Below are 21,891 nucleotides of genomic sequence, written 5' to 3' on the forward strand. Positions count from 1 at the left end.
AGCAAGTCAATAATCTGTTGGAAGCAGCTTCAGTTTTTGGGTTCTGTTTCAGACAAAAACTGAAGCTGACTCCAACAGATAGTTGAGTTATTACAACAGGTAATCCACTTGTTGCAACAACTATACAACTTGTTGCAGCAAGTCAATAATCTGTTAGAAGCAGCTTCAGTTTTTTGGGTTCTGTTTCAGACAAAAACTGAAGCTGACTCCAACAGATCGTTGAGTTGTTGCAACAAGTGGAATACCTGTTGCAACAACTCACTCAGTTGTTGCAGGTTATTTATTTAACAATTACAACAACTTCATAATCTGTTGTAGAAGTTGCAACAACCACATTATATGTTGCAACAACTACAACAACTACTGTAAGTTGTTGGAAAATCAGTAGATTTATTCCCAGGTGAAAAATTGAAATAAAACAGCATTGTTGTACTTACCAAATGAGCGGAAAACACTTATGAAGTAATTGCCAGTGCTACACCAACAAAATCCAGTCAAAAAATTACAAAATCGGGTGGTCACGTTTTTTTCTTTCTTGAGCAACAATGGCGGACGAAGAAGAAGAAGAAAGCAGAACAATGGAATGAGTTATGAAGTAATTCCCAGTGCTACACAAATGAAATCCAGTTAAAAAATTGCAAAATCAGGTGGTTTTGTTTTTTTCTTTCTTGAGCAACAATGGCAGACGAAGAAAAAGAAGAAGAAGAAACAAGCAGCAGAATAAGAAGAAGAAGTAAGAAAAAACAGCAAGAAGAAGAAGAAACGAAGCAAGAAAGAAGAGCCAAAAATGGTGGAAACGGCACAGGGAAACAAAAAAATTGGCGCGTTTTTTTTTGGCTCTGTAGGGTTTATATGGGTTGAGTCAAAGTGTTAAAAATAAAACTTGGGGGCAAAGTGTAAAAAACAAAGCTTGGGGTCAAAGTGTTAAAAATAAAACTTTGGGACAAGTCAAAACTCCCTAATCACTAATGCAAAGTTTATCACCCCTACTCAATTAAAAAAACTAGAGTTATCCCAACTTAATTTTAAAACTTATTTGTCACCTTTAATTAAAAGCCCCGCGATTCCTCATAGACACTGAAAGCACCGACAGCCTCGACCTCTAGTTATCGCATGATCGGTTGTTCACAAAAGTTGCAATTGACTACAATTCTATTGCTAATTATTTGTCGTACCCCTGAGGTTTAATCTGAACACTATAGTCCCGGGTGAGTTATATTAGTACGTCACTTTAAGATAATTAGGAGTATTTATGATGGGTGAAATTAACAATGTGAAAACAGGTTACAACATTATCCATTAGTGTCAAATATATAAAAGTTAAGTCCTTCCGTAAATGTTGTGTACAAGATAATCATTTTTTTGCAACAATATTAATTTTTTTTCCCACAATTTATGTAATACTGTTTGATTGTACGTGAAATTTAAAAAAGGAAAAAAATTCTTTTTTAAATTTGTGCTCTAATATAAGTCTAGATAATATTTATGTCGATATAAATTATCTCACTATTAAGGGCAAAATGAGAATTTTAAAATTAAATTATTATAGAAAAATGACATTTTTTTTTTAGAATAGATAACAATTGTTGCCGCATTGTACTTAACAATAGTTGCCAATGAGTATAAAGTGTGCCACATGTATTGCGAAAGCGAGCCAGAGTAGAAAATATATACACCAGCACCCGAACAATTGTTGAAAGGTTAACCTTATCCAAAACAGTAGTTAAAAGGTCGTTGGGAGTCAAATCAGTGACATTATGATTTGAAGTATTAGGACTTAATTACTTGAATTGAGAGGTGAAGATTTGAAATTAGCTCCTAAAATGTAGAGCATGTCCCATATCAAAACCATTCCTTTAGAAATATTATTTTTCATTTTCATATATTTTTTCCCAATCATTAGGAAATATCAATAACAAGAACTTTTCTGTTTTCTTTAGGTGGTGGTGGCTCTCTACGTGCATGCATGGCTGTGTTCCGCCCAATAACGGTGCCAAAACCTAACCAGTGCTGCTAGTGCTGGTGATCTGGTAGCGGTGGATGTAGAGCGGTTCAATGGGTTCAATAGAATCCATTGCTTCGGCTCAATTCATATGTACATAAGCCAAATAATTAATGCTTGTGTAAATAAATATACACATTATACTCATTCGGAACCTAAGGATTATAAATCCTAGATTCGCCAACACATTACACTCATTGGAACCTAGCTAGGATTATAAGTCCTAGATTAACCTGATCATTTGAAAAGCATGACAAAGAATGATAGCACGGTGGCTGTGGCCATAGACAGAGACAAGAACAGCCAACATGCTGTGCGTTGGGCGGTTGATAACCTCTCTAGAAAGAAGAACGGACAAATCCTCCTTATCCACGTTCATGTCCACCATGAAAATATCCAGTCCCGTATGTTTTAACATCCTCTATCAATTGAATTCAATCAACGATGCCTCAATTTTAATTGTTTTTAAGGCAGTAATGTGAATTCTGTGTAATAATTTGATTATTTTTACGTAAACTCACTTACAAGAAATTGATTTGAGGAAAAACGTCTTCAAATTTGATGTGTAAATCTAATGTTAACGCCGAGATATTGATTTTTCTTTGTTTGTCACTTTGCATTTATTTTCATCTTTTCATGCATTGCAGATAGCATGGTTGCTAATAGTTCTCCCACAATGGCTGAAATGCAGCAGTTCTTCCTTCCTTATCGTGGAGTTTGTGCTCGAAAAGGGGTAATATATAACCTTGCAATCACCTATTTTTAATCTAATTGGTCTCTTTTAAGTAGTGTTGTTGGTATTTCAGTTCAATTTGTGGGGATTATGAAGGAATGCCAAAAGGGATAATAGAGGATCTGATGCCTTTAGTAGTAATTGGATTGAAATTTGCTTTATGTTTGGTTTGATTTTGAGATTTTTCTATTTCTTGAAAGCAATTAGCATGATATTCTGGATTTTTCGGTATTACTTAGTTAAAGTCTGAGGAAAAAGTGAATACTGAACAGTGTGCTTCAGATTTTGAGGTGAAAAGATCCACAAATCATGGAAATCACAAGGTTAACAACTTACATGATATTAGAATTTATGCAGTTGTGAGCATTCTGTGATTACTTTGATCATTCCAGATTCAGGCAAAAGAAGTGATTCTCCAGGACACTGACGTTGCACAAGCACTAACCGAGTATATCTCTCAAAAGTCGATCACCACCGTCGTCCTTGGCTCTTCAACCCGGAATGCCCTAACAAGGTATGAGTGAGTATTAGTTTACATGCCCTTAGCTGTGCTTTGGGGGGTCCAGAGTATGTTAAGCAGGATACTTAAGCTCCTTTTTTCCCGTTATCGAGCATAGAGTGCTATACCAAAAGCAATGGGCTTGTTGAGTCATGGAGCATTTGACTCTCAGTTTTTTTTTTTTAGCAGGATCTGAGGTATTTCCTTGGTTTTTCTTTTTATTTAACAAAGAATTCTAATTCTTGGCTTTCTATGTCAGAGCATTTAAAGTTCAAGATGTGCCTAGCTCTTTATCCAAATCTGTGCCTGAATTCTGCTCAATCTATGCCATATCAAGGGGAAAAGTTCTAAAACTTAAGTCAGCAAGTCAACCTGCAACTCCTAGCAGTAAAGCAAGCTCCGGTCAATCATCTCAAACAGGATCCTCACATGATTCCCCAGTTTCTCAAGCTCTTATTCCGTAAGTCTATTCACAAAACCGACTCATGTTGATGAAAGTACAGTCCATCATGGTTCTAAGCTACTGTCTAGAGGATAAGACTCTTTAGATTATTATTCCAGAAGATTATTTTACTTTCATGTAAGTATGTCTTAACATCTTACTTCATGATTTTAAATACTTTTTCAGCCAGGGGAGTTGGGGAAGTGTTGGGACCTTTGAGTCTCTTGATGCTGGCAGCCAGAGCATATCTTCTGATAGCAGCAGTGCGTCGGATAGGCATCCTGCTAGCCAGAATACTTCACCCAACTATAGCAGTGCCAGTGAGCATACACCAAAGGTATTGTCGGACAGCCAACACAGCAGCAGGACTCATTCACCAGATCAATCTGTCAACAATATCAGTGAAGTCTACAATAAAATTCAACTTATGAGGCAGCCTGGTAGCAAGAATCTTACTCCTATGCCATCGCCGGGCGATAGTGGTGATTTTGTTGAGGGGGCACCACCAGCAGAGCTTGCTGGAAGCAGTGAAAATTCCTCCCAGGATACTGTGAATTCAAATTTGGATATTACTCAAATACTACATGATAGACACCTTGGTAGCCTAATACCTCCATCCCAGCATACAGTCAATAACCTAAATCTTCGTACCAACACTAAAGAGAATTCATTCTACTCTACATCTGGTTCGAGTAATCTTTCTGGCTCCTCAAATTACCGGTTCTCTGATATGTCCTTTGAGCATTTGGACTCTTCTCACAGTGTTTCAGATGCTTCTAGGTGTTCCATCTCCTCCCAATATGCAGTAAGTTCAAATATGCTCCACTGATTTGGCAAAAATGAACCACTCTAAAAGCTTAAACCTTGATTCACAAACCATTTTGGCTGTTGCTGATCACTTGTTATTATGCTGTTTACTACATCAGCGAACATCAAGGCTATTATGCGGCCTACTTTTTTCTTTGTAGGAAATCCACGAGCAACTATTCTGCTAGAACTCTATCTAAATGGGCATGTACAGCTAGGAGATAGTTGTGCAGTGGACAATCAAGTCACGATACCAATTAAATTTGTAACCACTTTTCTGTTTTACTTGGTAATGCTTATCACATTATTAGATAACAGAATCAGTACTCAGTTTGTTTTAAAAGAGAAAAACTTCTGTGTTTTTAAAAACTATACCAAAAACCAAATGGCAATCTAGTTGTGGATTGAATCTTATGGCCTGTCTATTTTACCCATTGTCTCACTATAATTAAGTGTCCTTGAGCTTATCTAAAAACTGCATATAGTGTGACCTGAAAGATTGTAGCTAACACAGATCAACTGGCTAGTCTTTCCTCATATTTACATGCATTGCAGGAAGAGTTGGAGGAGGAAATGAAAAAGCTAAAATTTCAACTGAAGCAATCCCTGAATATGTACAATGAAACTTGTAGACGACAGGTCAGAGTTCGGCAGTCACATACTTTTATCAGCACGTGAATTATTCATTTCACGTTTAGATAAAATCCAAGCAACTTATTTTCCATCTTTTTAAGGCAAGAGAAATTGATAATTTGAAGTCAAAAGAGGCATGCAACTTAGAAGAAGCCAAGGAGGCTTCAGACGCTATGTTGGAAAAGGAGAAGCAGAAGAGCAAAGCTGCTTTAGAAGTAGCGCGGATGGCGCAACACATAGCAGAATTGGAATCTAAGAAGCGAAAGTGTGTGGAAAGGCAATTTCAGCGTGAAGCAGAAGAGAAGAAGAAAGAACAAGATGCATCTGCCTGCAGTGTGATTTGCTATAGGACATACTCAACTGATGAAATTGAAGCTGCAACAAATTACTTCTCCACTTCAAAGAAGATTGGTGAAGGTGGATATGGTCCTGTGTACAAAGGCTATCTGGATCACACTGCAGTAGCTATTAAAGTTTTAAGGTCAGACATCACACAGGGACAAGCACAGTTTCAGCAAGAGGTACCTTTCCATGTTTCTGAGCTCACGTAACAGATAAGGCAGACATTTTTGGAAATCCAATACAGTTAGGTGCCTATTTTTATTGCAGATTGAAGTGCTAAGCCGCTTGAGACATCCAAACGTGGTTCTCCTCTTGGGAGCATGTCCGGAGTACGGTTGCCTTGTCTACGAATGTATGGAGAATGGCAGCTTAGAGGATAGGTTGTTCTGCAAGAACAAAAGTCCTCCTATACCATGGCCTGCTCGTTTCAGGATAGCTGCGGAGATTGCTGCTGCTCTTCACTTCTTTCACCGGACAAAGCCAGAACCTATCGTGCATCGAGACCTCAAACCTGCTAATATTCTCTTAGATGCTAGCTACAGAAGTATGATTAGTGATGTTGGCCTAGCCAGATTGGTTCCAGCATCTGTCTCGGATAGTGTCACTCAGTATCTCATGACATCAGCTGCTGGGACATTTTGCTATATCGACCCAGAATACCAACAGACTGGGATGCTGAATACAAAATCAGATATTTATTCTTTGGGAATCATGTTATTACAAATAATTACAGCAAGGCCTCCAATGGGTTTGACGCACCATGTTCAGAGGTCAATTGAAAAAGGAAACTTTGATGATATACTAGATCCATCAGTGAATGATTGGCCATTGGAGGAGGCTCTATCCTTTGCTAAATTGGCTCTGAAATGTTGTGAACTCAGGAGGAAGGACAGGCCAGACCTTGGTTCAGTCATATTGCCTGAATTGGAACGACTAAAAAACATTGCATTAGACTACAGACACAGAGGCCGGTTTACTTTACGTCCCTCAAGTTCACAAGAAAGCTTAGCATCGAGTGAGGTATGTTACCTACTCTAAGCTTCATTTTGTGTTCAAGGACATTAATATTATTTGCATTTAATGTGGTCTAGTCCTTCCCCTGACCCGAAGCATAGCGGGAGCTTTGTGCACCGCGTTGCCCTTTTTACTCAAATAGAAATTACATGTACTTAAGCTGTTCTATGTCCTATCTATCAGGAAATAAGAAGCAGCATTTCTGACGGTCAATCAGATAAAGCAGCATAACTGCACATTCTACTGGTACCTATTGACAGGGTAATGATTACCAGAAGCCTTGGCTAGTTGCTTTCAAATAGTTTCTGAGACATTTCCCCCTTCCATAATCCAACCCTGACTGGGGTTGATGATTATATACCATGAATTGTTTTCAAATCTGTTAACTTCTAAACTATGATGTCGTTCAGGTGATACCAGCTGGTCTCCACCTCAGTATTCAAGCATATTTTGGCCTCTCCTGACCAGCAAGAATGTGAATACTAAATGTACAGAGATACAATATATAGTCACAACCACATCGTCCCGTTGTAATTTTGGAAACAGGAAAATACTACTATACATTTTGATACCATTGGAATTCTTGTACACAAAACTGATATTCTATGGAAAGAGCACCTGAGTGACATATTTTTAGTTTCTCCAGAGCATTAATTACCTTTACGATAGACATGTAAAAACTAAACAAAGCAATTGTGACAATGAAACTGCATTGCAGCTTTGTAAATGTCAGTACATGCATCTGCAGAATTGCTTCCTGTTACTTGACTTCAGGTGTTAGAGCAAAGTATTGACTTCTTATAATGCAAACAAGCTATTATGTATTCTTGATCCCCGATTATAAGAGTTTCAGGAGGTGTTGGAACATTGGCCCAGAAAGACCTTTACCAAACACACTAACTACTTATTATTAGCTTCAACACTTCTAGCCAAACACGTATTTATAAAATCAATTTCAGCACTTGATGTGTGTATCAGCTAACCAAACGGCCTCTATATCTGCGTTTCCTCTCTAAGCACGTTTTCATGTAACTAGCGCAAACGACAAAAGATACAGCAAAAATCTTGCACTGGATTTGGTTGTGGGTCATGATGACCTCTTTTCTCCGTTTAACAATAAACATGGTTACTTGCAAAAACAATAGACATGGTTAGACAGAAGGCAAAAGGACCGATTGGCATTTACAATTGATTTGTTTATGAAAACAAATTTTGGGAAAAATGCTTTTTGAAATGTAATTTTTTTTTCAAAATAATTGTGTATGAATTGATTACCTGATGATTACAGAGAGATTTTGTTTTCGAAAAAGTTCTTTAAAAAGCTTTTCTCCAATATACCACAACCTAAACATTGTATCCATGCCTACCAAGATGTACACGCTTTGTACATCAATAGCCTGTTTGGTCAAATCTTTGGGCAGCCAAAAAGACTTGTCAAAGTTTTTAAATGCTTAATTCAGAGAGTTGAAGTGATAAGCTTTTCTGAAAAATTAAGCGCTTCAAAAGCTATATTCAGAAACTAAAAATAGCTTTTTCCCAAAAATATTTTTGAAATCATGGTCAAGCACAAATTGTTATTCTAATAATATTGACAAAAGTGCTTTTTAAATTGATATGATCTTCCAAAAACACCTTAGACAATCAACACTTTTCAAAATAATATATCTTAGAAGCTTAGCTTAACAGGTTATAAAATGCATTCTAAACAGGACATCTGCTTGTTATCCTACATAGAAGTGCCCTTTTTTTCCTAATGGAAAGGAAGCATAACTCGGCCGGAACTTGTTTCCTCCTCAAAATAGATACTTTATAAAACATTTTCTTTTTTCTTGGGCCTATTTCACTTGATCAAAAAAGAGCCTGCCGGGTTCCTGTTATATGATTCCAGCAATCTGAATATGATGCCAATGGGAACAAATCAAGCATAGATAAGATTTTGGAGTTGTGCAAAAGATGAAAATTAACAAGAAATAAGGTAATTAACACATTCTTTCTCCATAGTTCTGAACACTTGAGATCTTGGGATCAACATGGAAGAACTATGGAAGATCAGACATCATAAAGTACAATTAAATTAAGCACAAAACTATGTTCAGAAGTTTCACACTGGCGCCTTAATCTATTCATGGATGCAAAAAGTTTAAAAGGGCAATTAAGGGGCCCTAATACGAGACCGAGCACACATTACCAAAACTGCTTCCCAGGCAGGCAATAATCTCCCGAGCACAAGCTACAACATTACTAGCCCAAGTTCTGATGGTCTTAAAACATGATTTATTCGATAGTTGTAGAGATAGTAGTGGAGTTTCCCATCACCAGGGCCAAACTTTAGTTCCTTCAAGAAAGTTTCATTATGCATAACATCTAGGGCGTTGAAAACGTCAAAATCCTTTATCTTTGCCACAATGAGAGCATCATTCATCAGCTGAATCCATGGAGTTTTAGTGGAAACATTGTAATAAGAATAAGCAGCCTTCAGAGTGGAATAATTCTGATTACCAAGAATTGATGAAGGGAGGGTGTAAAAACTACAGAAGTCAGTGATTTCATGAGTCTCGGGGCTTTCAACCAGATAGCTGTCAACAACACCCTCCTTTGGCAGAACCCAGTGCTCCACGTCATTTTCATCAAAATCAGGTGCAACCACAAACTGCTTCAAGTAATTCCTAAGCAGCCGAGTAACAGCAGGAACATCATGAGGCTCCATCTTTCTGAAACCAGGTGTGACAGTGTGATCAGGTAACTTGTAAAGCTTCATTGTGCGGCTCATTGTCATCCTCGGGCCAAGCCTAGAAAACCCGACATCGATAAGCTTTTTTGGATTCAAAGATCTATGCCAATATTGACATGTTGATACAGGTGTCGGAAGGACCACCCCAGCTGTATAAGCCGCTTGCCAAATGTTTTCCAAGTGAACTCTCCTCGTGACCTCCTTTATCATGACAGGAGCAAGTCTTTTTGATCTAAGCTTCTTATGAACACACAGAAAGTTGATCTCCGCCATGACAACTACAGTATCTCTAGCGCGTATCCTTGCAGGTACCCCTGTGATAAAAGCAACCAATTTTTTCGAGGTCTTCACTCTGACTCCAATATGCCAGCTCTTATAGTAACCTGGAGGATGTAGTGCCCATCGAAGGAACTCCTTGGAGTAATTGAATCTAAACATGTTCTCATCATCTTCAACATAATTGTTTGTTAGCAGAACATAGACCTCATTACACGTATCTTCTGAGTCCAAATCACAGGTAGTCCACTCATATGGACCAGGAAGATTGTATGGCTCCTGTTTAACTTCAGATAAAGGTGTTGGGGGTTCAATAGGACCTTCAGGCAAGCTTGAAACTCCAAGATCCTTAAACTGGCCCACTGGTTGGGTCTCCCAAAACTTATGCCTCTTTGCCAGTGACAGAGATTCTTGCACTTGTCGTGCTAAGGAATCAATTGATACCTCCTTACCGCTCTCTGATGATAAGTTATTATCAGAAGTGAGGTTATGGTTCTCAGTTGCCTTACTGTCATCAGCCATTTTACCGACTTCGCTATATTATTCTCTGCCATAACGTCATAAATTAAAAATCCATCACTAAGTTACATAACACGTAAGCAAGAACATATTAGAAAATATAGAAGAGATTCACAGCACACATGCGGGAAGAGTCCATAAGCTTTAAAAAGGTCCACAACCAAAGGCGTATCTGGGATTTTAAGTTTGTAAAATGAAGAGTACCACTGCACCAACTACTTCTTTGAGAGATGGGTTCGGACCTACTATATAATCCATCCGTCCCAATTTAAGTGTCTTATTTTCCTTTTTGGTCTGTCCCAAAAAGGATGTCTCTTTCTATATTTAGTAAGTTTTCCAATTCCAAACACTCTACATGGAAAGTTTACAACCACAAGATTTAAAGGACTACACACATCTTTAATTTAAGACCACAAGATTCAAAAGTCTCCCTTTGTTTCTTAAACTCCGTGCCCAGTTAAACTCAGGCACTTATGAGTGTGTAATAATTTCAATACGTATACAGTCTGAACTGAAGGCAGCGAGTATGCCCAAGCTCGCAGCATGCTGTATTTGCTAGTATTAGAGATGAATAAAACACATCCTAAAAAACGCGATATGAGTTCTACGCGTTCCATTTTGAGTTTGCAGACAAATGAATGAACCTATCGAAATGTCATACTAATGGATGCATGTATTAACTATAACATCAAATCAAATTTGAGGTTTCCTCAAGAATCTGAGAGTAAAATGAGCTAAATTATAACTGTTGATGAGAACAGCAAGCTGAATTCCACATTGTCAATGGAAGCCTGATCAAGCATCAAATTTTCACTATTTTTCCCCACATCAGTATTTACGTAATCCAACAGCAAAACATTGAAAACTAAAAAAAAAAGATATCAAATGTTCACCATTGACTATGATGCTCACGCTAACAAACAGTGAATCAAACTTGAGGTGTGAAACAGTAGCAAACATTCAGTTCCAGAAGATCTATCTAAATCATAATAAACCAATTTATCCAAAAAAAATCAATGGTAAAATATAGAAAGAAATTGAAAAATCAAACCTTGCGAATTGCAGTATAGTATGAAGATCTCGATCTATAGAGAGAGAGAGACTCTATATTTTTTTGCAATCACTATAGAGAGAGCAAAGAATATTGTTTGCAGTATAGTATTAAGATCTTCTTTGCACTATAAAGAGAGCCAAGAATGTTCTTTGCACTATAGAGAGAGCAAAGAATATTGTTTGCAGTATAGTATGAAGATCTTCTTTGCACTATAGAGAGAGCAAAGAATGTTCTTTGCACTATAGAGAGAGCAAAGAATGTCGTTTAGGTTTGCTTTTGCTAGAGAGAGAGAGAGAGACTCCGCTAAGCATTGGAACCAAGGAAGGAATATGAACTGTCAATGGGCCTGGAATATCTTATTTCCTATTGGGCTTTGTCCAATATTCCACATCATTTTTTTGCGCGGATTGTCCTCCTTTTGGGTTGGTCTTTAAATTTTGGCTCTCATATTTGTGGTCTTTAAATTTTATCCCTCATATTTGTGTTCTTTAAGTTTTGCCCTTCGCTTGAAAAGGTGGGAGAATACCTGAGGTTCTGCGTTCAAACCCCCGCTCAGGCATAAAATAAAAAAATAATTTCACAAGGCAAGGCTGGGGGGGCGTGTATGCCGGATCCGGCATACACTCCTTAAGGAAAAACTAAAGATATGCCGGATCCAGTATAACTAAAAGTCTGCCCCATAAGGCAAAACTTTTCCTTAAGGCATAATTTAGTTATGTCTTGTGGGGCAGACTTTTAGTTAAGGCATAACAAAAAATATGGCTCATAAGGCAAAACTTTTTCTTAAGGCATAAACTTTGTCTTATAAGGCAAACTTTGAGATATGTCTTAAGGAAAAATTCCGCTTTATGGGGCATACTTTTAGTTATGTCTTATGGGGCACACTTTTAGTTAGGGCATAACTAAAAGTTTTCCTCATAAGGCATAACTAAAAGTTTGCCTTGAAAAGTTAAAATAATAATAATAATAATAATAATATATATATATATGTCTCAAGGCAAAGTCTACCCGAGGGGGCAGAGCGAAATTCACACTCTGCTTTGCAAATTTTTTTAAAAATTTTGACTGAGCGGGGCTTCGAACCCGGAACACATGAGTTTTAGGCGAAGGGCAAAACTTAAGACCAACAATTTGAGGGGCAAAATTTAAAGACCACCCCAAAAGAAGGGCAATTCGACCTTGGACTTGATATACCTGGACTCAGCTATGTTGTTCTTCATTCATTTCAAACACAATACCCCATCCAAATATAAATAAGGTAAATAATACGAAGCTAGATATCGGGTAAATGAAGAATTGAAATGAGTGTGACGTTATTATAATAAGAAAATTGATATGTAAGACTAAATTCGATCTCAAAAACTAGCTTAAGTGGTGAGAAATACCCAAGACTTCAATTTCCCTTCCACTATCAATGTGAGACTTCAATAATACATGTTTGTGCTTATTTTTCAAGGAATTTTAAAAAAATTACCTTATGAAAATAGGTACAGATATATTTTAATGTGTATATATTACTCTTATATGTTGAATCCCTTTAATACTTTTGTATCTTTATTTCTTTATATTTTGACTTTCTTTAATTGATACAATAACGGATACCCGGAAATGAGAAATTAAGAATGTAAACCAAAGAAAAAAGAAAAGATAGATGGATTGACATAAAAATAGGCACAATTAGGCAAGCAAAACTCTAGATTAGTTAAGACCTCCTAATTACACAATATTAAGCACCTAATCTCTTAGGATGACCTCAAGGGAATTGAATTCCCAAGCAACCAATCCTCTCAACAACAAGAATCAATAAGAGCTTAATTCCATAAGCCTCTCACAAGTTTCTGTCTCTTGAGATAACCCTATAACACTCAATATATTCATCAATTCATCAAAAAGCTCCTAAATGAAATTTTTGAGCTACTATTTATACTAAGTCAATAAAGAAGACAACTACATTATTACATAAATGCCCTTAATGAGACAAGGGTCTTGTTTGGCTAGCCTTGTGGAGATGAAAGTCTTGAATTTAGGAAGTGGCCTCTTTTGCAATCATATCCTTCCTTTACTCATTTAGCCACTTCGATGCTCTTTCATCTCCAATCCTGTAACATCCTGTAAACCTGAGTTAGGTGTGTATGTGTAAAAACTAGTTTTAAGATGATATTTTAGCTATAGAATCCATTCGGGATGTATTTGGGAGATAAGCAGTAGCTTTAAAGTCAAACCAAATAGTGAAGTTCGTAAGAGTTCTCAAGCTCGCCTAAATTTCAGTAGCTCTAACTTCTAAGCTAGTTTCGTGAAAATAGGTTAGTAATTTGGAAAAACTTCCTCAATGAAAGTTGTAGGTATTCGAAATACCTTTCCAACGGTAGGTCACCCAGATCCAACAAAGCTCTGTGCTAGGAGTTATACCCATTTTACTGAACATCATATGTGCAGTATAAAATTAGGCGTGCGCGGCGACCCAGGCCAAATTTTTAGGAAACTCAAAATTTTGATGTCGTCGAAATAGATACACCGTGTGTGCCGCCCTGGGCGAAGTACGAGGCCATTTTATGCTTGAAGCGATTTTTCCCCGAATTTTATAAAAGCCTAACTGTGTTATATTTATTCCCACTTCGTTTTGGCCGACTTTTTGAGAGGAAACAACCCTAGGGTTTCCCCAAAACATATAAGGTAAGTTCTTGATCAATTCCCATCATTACTTCATCAATCTAATATCAAATTAACCTTATTTCATCTCTCCAAACCCTAGATTCTTGAAAACTCTAGAGAGGAGAAGAAGGGGCGTGTAGAACTTCGTCTAAAAGGTATGAACTTTGGTTTCTCTAATTTAATTAATGAATTTTAGGCTAGTATAGATTATACTACGCGATTGGAATCCACTAATGATTCACATGAGGTTCAAGAACACGTTTATAGGCTTAGAAAAGCCCTAGTTTTTTGAAACATAAAGAGAGTTTGTAGAAATGAATAAAGCTTTAATGTTTCTCATCTAAATCCATTGTAAATTGATTGTTGAACCTTGGAAATTTTGTTTTGCTAGCTTTTAGCGGGATTTGAGGTATGTCTTTTTTTTTAAAACCTTCTTTGATATATGTCTCTTTTTAAAAATCCTTTTTGACTATAAAGGTGATTTGTATGTCTATTTTTTTTAACATACTCTTTCAAACGGCTTTTATGAACTCTTTGGTTGTGGTTTGTGTGCATAAGGGACAAGCCCACATTGAACCTTGTTTGTACTATATTATACATATACGTATTCATGATTGTTTGCCTCTCTAAAGGATGATTAAAAATTAAGATATAAGGCTTTGATATCCGAACTCGAATTAACCCATAAGGGATGTTTAAACTTGATAATTGAAAAGCTTGACTATCTCACGTGAATGCTCTATAACGGATTGTGTTGAACTTGAAACTTGTTTAAAGATGTGAATTCGGTTTCAAAGATTGAAATGATTTGATGTACCCCTATATAATGGGATGATGAACATAATCCTTAACGAAAAATGAGACTATCATGATATGACTTGTGATTCGGCTCTCATGCCATGATTTGAGATTTGGCTTCTATGCTATCATTGTGGTTCAACTGCTTTACTATGATTCTCTGTTATTTGTGTTTGGCCTAGCTACTCGGGAGAAACTCACTGAGTACGTTCTCTGTTCACTAATCATTAATGTATTATTTTGTTATATTACTTATTGTCCCCGAGAAACTCACTGAGTACGCAGTACTCAAGCATACCATTGTTGTTTTTTATGGTATTTTAAGTAACGAAAAAGAGCAGGTACAGGCAGATCTCGCGGATTAGGAGTACTTGCTGCCTTCCAGACTTTTGATGAGTCCACACCTTCATTCGTGAGACACCCTCTATTTTACTTATTGCTTTTAGTTTCGGGGCTACATCCCGAAGTTAGAATATTATTTATGTCTCTTAGAATGAGCTAAGCGACGGTCCGTAACTCATGTTACGGACCGTAACGGTGTCCGTAACTCATGTTACGGTTCGTACCTTTGAACCGTAACAAGACCTGAATTTCCAGAAAGTTTCATTGAAACCATCAGTGTTACGGTGAAGTGTTACGGTCCGTAACTCATGTTACGGTCCGTAACATGTCACCGTAACATGAGCTAAATTTCCAGAGAGTTTCAATAAAATCTTCAGTGTTACGGTTTAGTGTTACGGTCCGTAACTCATGTTACGGTCCGTAACATGTCACCGTAACATGAGCTAAATTTCCAGAGAGTTTCAATAAAATCTTCAGTGTTACGGTTTAGTGTTACGGTCCGTAACTCATGTTACGGTCCGTAACCCTGCACCGTAACATCATCCAAAATTCCAGAGAGTTGCCAAGTAATTGTCACCACTTACGCTTCGGAAGGACGGACCGTAACACAGGGTACGGTCCGTCGCATGGTGGCCGTAACGTCGAAGTGGTCAAATGACGAAATGAAGGACGGACCGTAACCTGAGTTACGGTCCGTAACAATGCGGCGTAAGGGCATTTTTGTCCAGAAACTTGGCGCGATTTTTGGCTCTATAAATACATAATGTAGGGTTTTAATTCATTATTTCAGATTTTATTTTAGAGGCATAAACCCTAGATTTTTAATCTTGAAGTGATTGGAGCATTTAAGGCAACAACTTCACTCTCATTCCATCTTGTATTAGTATTGTAAGTGTATTATGTTAATCTTTAAGCTTTTTCTGTCAAGAAACATTATGAGTAGCTAATTTCAATTCTAAGGTTGTGAATCCCATGATGGGTATTATGTGAATGGATTTCTATTATTGATATATGCATAATGGTTGTTGTTATTTATTCTATCTTTGTGTTGTAACGTTGGGTAATGATTGCAAGCATTAGCCGAAGCCATTATATTGACTTTTCTTGGGAAAGAGAGTCAATATTGGTAAGATTGAATAACAATGACTCGAGGCGTTAACCCTCGTTTAATAGACTAACTTAGGAATAAGAATAAGTCTAAATTGGCATTATTGGTCGCTCTTCGATTGTAACTCTTTTATATTCGGAAGAATCATAAAGAGGAAATACTGCTTAACTGTTGGGAAACATTAAGAAGTCTTTAAGAGATCAAGTGCATATTCTTAGAACAACCATTAGAAGTATATCACATTGAAATCCGAAGCATAATATCTAATCAAATTGGGAAACACAACCTTAGTCTCTCTCTCATATTAATTACATTCTAAGTCAAAGTATTCAATTACATTATTCAACAATCAATTCAAACTATCCGGAATAGGATTAAAGCCTTTAAAGATTGGTATCGCATACGATTAGTACTCTTTTCTCTCCATATTCCCTGTGGGATTCGACCCCAACCTTGTTGGGTTACTATATTTGACAACGTCCGCTTTACGCCATTAATAGGTGTAATTTGAGCGTATCAAATTTTGGCGCCGTTGCCGGGGAATACGGTTCAGAAATTACTAATTGTTTTGTACTATTCTTTAAAACTTTTTCTATTCCATCACACCTCGTTTGCTGTTTTAGTGAACCAGGTGAACATGGCTGGAAGACCCCATCGCAATCAAGGGAACCAAGGGGGGATCCAAGTGAACCATCCTGCACCAGAAGAAGAGGAGGATGAGAATGTATTTGCAGAATTCATCGACGAAGCTGATTATGCTTCTGCTGTAGTTCCCCCGAGAACAGGAAATGCTAATTTCAAAATTGATAGTTCTATCTATCAGCTATTGAAACTTGAAGGCTATTTCCGAAATTCTTCGGAAGACTGTCCCCTTCGACACCTAAAGAATTTCGTGCATGTATGTTCCCAACAATCTCAAGGTGCTGTTCCTGCTAATGCACTGCGACTGCGGGTTTTCAAATATTCATTAGCTGGCCAAGCTAGGGAATGGTATGAAAAGCTCCCGAGCAATACTATTCATACCTGGAATGAGCTGGCCAATATCTTTCTAAAAAAATGGTTCCCACCCAGCAAAAAGGCTGAGCTTCGGGATAAGATTTTTGGGTTTAAACAACTTCCAGGGGAACAACTATATGCTGCATGGGAGAGGTTCACATATTATCTAGCTCAATCTCCGAATCATGGATTTCCAGATGCAATTCTCACAGAGAAGTTCTATAAGGGGCTAGATACAATGAATCAAATAGCTGTCAACACTGTAGCTGGGGGATGCTTTATGGACAAAACCTTTGTCAACATCACCCGGTTGCTCGACAAGCTTACTACCCATAATCAAGCCTGGCATTCGACTGATAGCGAATTCCTATCATATGGTAGTCCCTCTGTGGCCGCGGTGGCCAAAGAAAATCATGAGCGAGATCATGCGTTCGCTCAACTGCAAACCACCGTGGATTTATTATCCAAAAGGCTTATGGAGAAAGAGGCCAAATGTGTAAACGTTATCGATGAGATGCCACCTCATGCTCCCGGAATGTATCAAGTTTCTGACGAAACTTATCTTGAGGGGCAGCCACAATATGAGGATGCGAATTATGTCAATAACTCGCAAGGGGGTTATCAACGGCAAAACTACCAAGGTTCCGGTAATCACCCATGGCAAAGGCCTCAACAAAATTACCAAGGACAGAATTATGGAAGAACTGATCAGGGTAATCCCAATCAAGGGAATTACAATAACAATAATTATGGCAACAAGAGCTCTAACCCCTACATTCCACCTAGGGGGCAAGCATCCAATTCCCAGCCATGGAAAGATAATTCAGCTACTAACTCTGCTGGTAACACGTCTAATGATTCTGCAGAACTGAAGAGTATGATGCAGAAAATGCTGATGAATCAAGACAGAACAGAGAGCACAATCAAGGGAATGTCCCAGGTCCAACTATCGCATTCAGCTTCCATTCAGAAGCTTGAAGCGCAATTCAGAGACCTTTCCCGAGAAGTGCATACTCCTCAACGGGGACAATTACCGAGTGATACAGTTCCTAATCCAAAAGGTAGTGGAGTGAACTCTGTGGAGAATGTACTTGCCATTAGCACCAGAAGTGGAAAAATACTTCAGGGTGACAATAAAAAGCCAATTGATCAGGAACAAATTGTTGAAAAAGAAGCGCAGCCTAGTGTATTGGATGATATTGTCGAGGAAGAAGCAGGGGAGGAAGTCCCCATTGTAGTTGAAGAAGAGCTGAATCTTAATAAACCAAAGGAACCGGTGGAAAACCAGGAAAAGGGGAAGGCAAAACTTTCCGGTGCTCTTCGCCCTTTGAGCCAATTGTTTAAATATTCACCGCCTTTTCCTCAAAGGTTGGTGAGAAAAACAGAAGATGAGAAGTGCTTGAGATTTTATGATCAACTCAAGCAGTTGACGATGAACATTCCTTTCATGGATGCTGTTAAAGAAATGCCTGGCTTTGCTAAGTATTTGAAGGATCTTTTAACAAAGAAGAAAAAGCCATTGAAACACGACACTGTGGGTATCACTCACCGCGTTAGTGCCATTCTTTCCAAAACCACTGTGCAAAAGAGGGAAGATCCTGGAGCATTCACAATTCCATGCACCATAGGGCAGCAAAATTTTGCCAGGGCTTTGTGTGATAACGGGGCTAGCATAAATCTTATGCCCCTGGAAATTTTTAAGAGATCGGGGCTAGCTATGCCAAGGCCAACTACCATGAGGTTGCAGATGGCTGACAGATCGATAAAAAGGCCAGTTGGAGTAGTTGATGATGTGCTGGTTCGAATCGGGGAATTTCTACTGCCGGCAGATTTCGTGATTCTTGATTGTGCTATTGATCAAGAAATTCCTATTATTCTGGGAAGACCTTTCCTTGCCACAGGGAGGGCTCTTATGGACTCCGAAAAGCACGAAATAAAGTTCCGGGTGAACGATAAGGAGGTGACTTTTCACGCTAGCAAAGGCATGAAGTTACCTAGTCCTTATCAAAGCATTTCAGTCATAAACTCTGTTGACAAGGTGGATGAAGCAGTGGAATTTAAAATGGAGGAAGAATGCTTGAGCGAAGCATTGTTGGCCATCTTGGTGAATTTTGATGCCGACCAAATGGAGGGATATAATGAGACAGTGAATTCACTCACAGGTCTGGGGTCTTACTCTTATGAGCCCAAGAAATTGTCTCTTGATCTAGAGAAACGAACAACTCCTCCAGCAAAACCATCAATTATTGAGCCACCGAAACTGGAACTCAAGAAACTGCCATCACATCTTAAATATGTATTTCTTGGAGAAAATGCTACTCTTCCAGTTATTGTGTCATCGCTTCTGAATGAGGGCCAAATTCAAAGACTCATCGTAGTCTTGAGAAAGCATTTAAGAGCTCTGGGTTGGACTATTGCAGACATCCGGGGGATTCCCGCCGGAATTTGTGAGCACCGAATACAGTTGGAGGAGGAAAGTTCGCCGAGTGTTGAACATCAGAGAAGATTAAATCCACCGATGCAAGAGGTGGTGAAGAAGGATATCATTAAGTGGTTAGATGCTGGGGTGGTTTACCCGATTGCCAACAACCCTTGGGTAAGCCCTGTTCAGTGTGTGCCAAAGAAAGGGGGCATCACTGTTGTCCCTAACTCGAAAAATGAGTTGATTCCAACAAGGACTGTCACCGGTTGGAGAGTGTGTATGGACTACCGGAAGCTGAATACCGCATCTTGCAAGGATCACTTCCCTATGCCTTTTATTGATCAAATGCTTGATCGGCTAGCCGGAAGATCTTATTACTGTTTCTTGGATGGGTACTCAGGATACAACCAGTTCAACATTGCGTTGGAAGACCAAGAAAAGACTACTTTCACTTGTCCCTATGGGACATTCGCTTTCAGCCGGATGCCATTTGGTCTTTGCAATGCACCAGCTACCTTCCAAAGATGCATGATGTCCATATTCTCTGATATGGTTGAAAACTTTCCTGAAGTTTTCATGGATGATTTCTCGGTGGTGGGAGATTCATTCGATGAATGTTTGGGTCATCTTGATCGGGTGCTGCAACGGTGTGAGGAAACCAACCTCGTGCTCAACTGGGAGAAGTGTCATTTTATGGTCAAGGAGGGCATTGTCCTTGGCCATAAGATTTCAGAAAAAGGGATTGAGGTTGATCAAGCTAAAATCGATGTGATTTCACAACTCCCTCCGCCCGTTTCAGTAAAAGGAGTTCGGAGTTTCTTGGGGCACGCCGGATTCTATAGAAGGTTTATCAAAGACTTCTCAAAAATTGCAAATCCCATGTGCAAACTCTTAGAAAAAGAATCCAAATTCAATTTTGATGAAAAGTGCATCAAGGCGTTTGACGAGTTGAAGCTGAAATTAACCTCCGCACCGATTGTGGTGTCCCCAGATTGGTCACTTCCCTTTGAATTAATGTGTGACGCCAGTGGTCTTGCAATTGGTGCTGTGCTTGGTCAGCGGCTAAACAAAATCCTACACCCAATTTATTATGCCAGCAAAACATTGAATGGAGCCCAGCTGAACTATACAGTAACGGAGCAAGAATTACTTGCTATTGTTTATGCTTTTGAAAAGTTCCGGGCTTATTTGTTGGGTGCCAAGGTAGTGGTTCACACTGACCATGCTGCATTGCGCTATTTGATGACGAAAAAGGATGCTAAGCCTCGGTTGATAAGATGGGTGTTGTTGCTACAAGAATTTGACTTTGAAGTCAGAGACCGGAAAGGGTCAGAAAATCAAGTAGCTGACCATCTTTCCAGACTGGAAGCACCAGGGAGACCGAGTGATGTGCTAGATATTGATGACACTTTCCCGGATGAAAGAGTTTTGGTCATTTCCAATGATGTGGCACCATGGTATGCCGATATTGCCAATTATTTGGTAACTGGCATCGTTCCTGAAGAGTTGAAGACATATCAAAAGAAGAAGTTGTTGCGAGACTGCCGACAGTATTGTTGGGATGAGCCTTACTTATTCAGAACGTGTGCTGACAATATGATCCGGAGATGTGTGGCGGAATCTGAGGTGATGGACATCTTGAAAGCGTGCCATGATTCTCCAGTTGGTGGACATCACAGTGGAAATCGAACATCAGCCAAGGTGCTAGAGTGTGGCTACTACTGGCCAGCCATTTATCGTGATGCAAATATATTGGCACGCTCTTGTGATAAATGCCAACGCCAGGGCACAATAGGTCGGAGGCATGAAACTCCGATGAACTTTGTTCTTGAGGTGGAGCTATTTGATGTATGGGGAATTGATTTTATGGGGCCCTTCGTGAGCTCCTACGGCTTGAAATACATTCTTGTCGCAGTGGATTATGTCTCCAAATGGGTGGAGGCGGTGGCCTTGCCTAACAATGATGGTAGGAGAGTCAATGCGTTTCTCAAAAAGAACATCTTTACTAGATTTGACACTCCTAGAGCTATTATTAGCGATGGTGGATCTCATTTCTGCAATAAACCATTTGCTGATCTTCTTGAAAAATATGGCGTGCATCACAGGGTTGCCACTCCATATCATCCTCAGACGAGTGGTCAGGTTGAGGTCTCAAACAGAGAAATAAAAAGCATCTTGGCAAAGACGGTCAATGTAAATCGCACTGACTGGTCTAAAAAGTTGGATGATGCTTTATGGGCATATCGCACGGCATTCAAAACGCCTATAGGGACTTCACCGTATAAGTTGGTATTTGGGAAGGCATGTCATTTGCCTATTGAGCTTGAGCATAAAGCCCTTTGGGCATTGAAAAAGCTGAATATGGATTGGCATGAAGCAACTAAGCTGCGGTTGTTTCAAATCAACGAGATGGATGAATTTAGGTACAATGCCTATGAAAGTGCAACACTGTACAAGGAAAAGATGAAATACTATCATGACTCGAAGATCCTAAAAAGGGATTTTCAGCCAAAAGACTTGG

At 38.8% G+C, this 21,891-nt stretch overlaps 2 protein-coding genes and 1 non-coding gene across 3 annotated transcripts; 1 reads left to right on the forward strand and 2 right to left on the reverse strand.

Moving 5' to 3' along the window:
- Positions 1-1,888: 1,888 nt before the first annotated feature.
- On the forward strand, positions 1,889-7,230 carry LOC132618501 (U-box domain-containing protein 52-like). The gene is made up of 10 exons (XM_060333566.1): positions 1,889-2,406; positions 2,650-2,735; positions 3,128-3,249; positions 3,494-3,694; positions 3,863-4,481; positions 5,039-5,122; positions 5,218-5,637; positions 5,726-6,478; positions 6,656-6,733; positions 6,883-7,230. The coding sequence occupies exons 1-9, from the start codon at positions 2,253-2,255 to the stop codon at positions 6,701-6,703; spliced, it is 2,487 nt and encodes an 828-aa protein (XP_060189549.1). The 5' UTR covers positions 1,889-2,252; the 3' UTR covers positions 6,704-6,733; positions 6,883-7,230.
- Positions 7,231-8,432: 1,202 nt separating this feature from the next.
- On the reverse strand, positions 8,433-11,354 carry LOC132645463 (glycylpeptide N-tetradecanoyltransferase 1-like). Its single transcript, XM_060362457.1, has 2 exons — positions 11,050-11,354; positions 8,433-10,026 (listed from the first exon to the last, which is right to left on the reverse strand). Exon 2 carries the CDS (start codon positions 9,999-10,001, stop codon positions 8,703-8,705), a length of 1,299 nt encoding a protein of 432 aa, XP_060218440.1. The 5' UTR covers positions 10,002-10,026; positions 11,050-11,354; the 3' UTR covers positions 8,433-8,702.
- A 5,679-nt stretch (positions 11,355-17,033) lies between these two features.
- On the reverse strand, positions 17,034-17,140 carry LOC132618978 (small nucleolar RNA R71). Its single transcript, XR_009574414.1, has one exon. It is a non-coding gene; the product is annotated as a small nucleolar RNA R71 (small nucleolar RNA).
- Between the last annotated feature and the right edge of the window lie 4,751 nt (positions 17,141-21,891).

The sequence above is a fragment of the Lycium barbarum genome, chromosome 1, assembly GCF_019175385.1.
Source record: "Lycium barbarum isolate Lr01 chromosome 1, ASM1917538v2, whole genome shotgun sequence".
NCBI classification, from domain to species: domain Eukaryota; kingdom Viridiplantae; phylum Streptophyta; class Magnoliopsida; order Solanales; family Solanaceae; genus Lycium; species Lycium barbarum.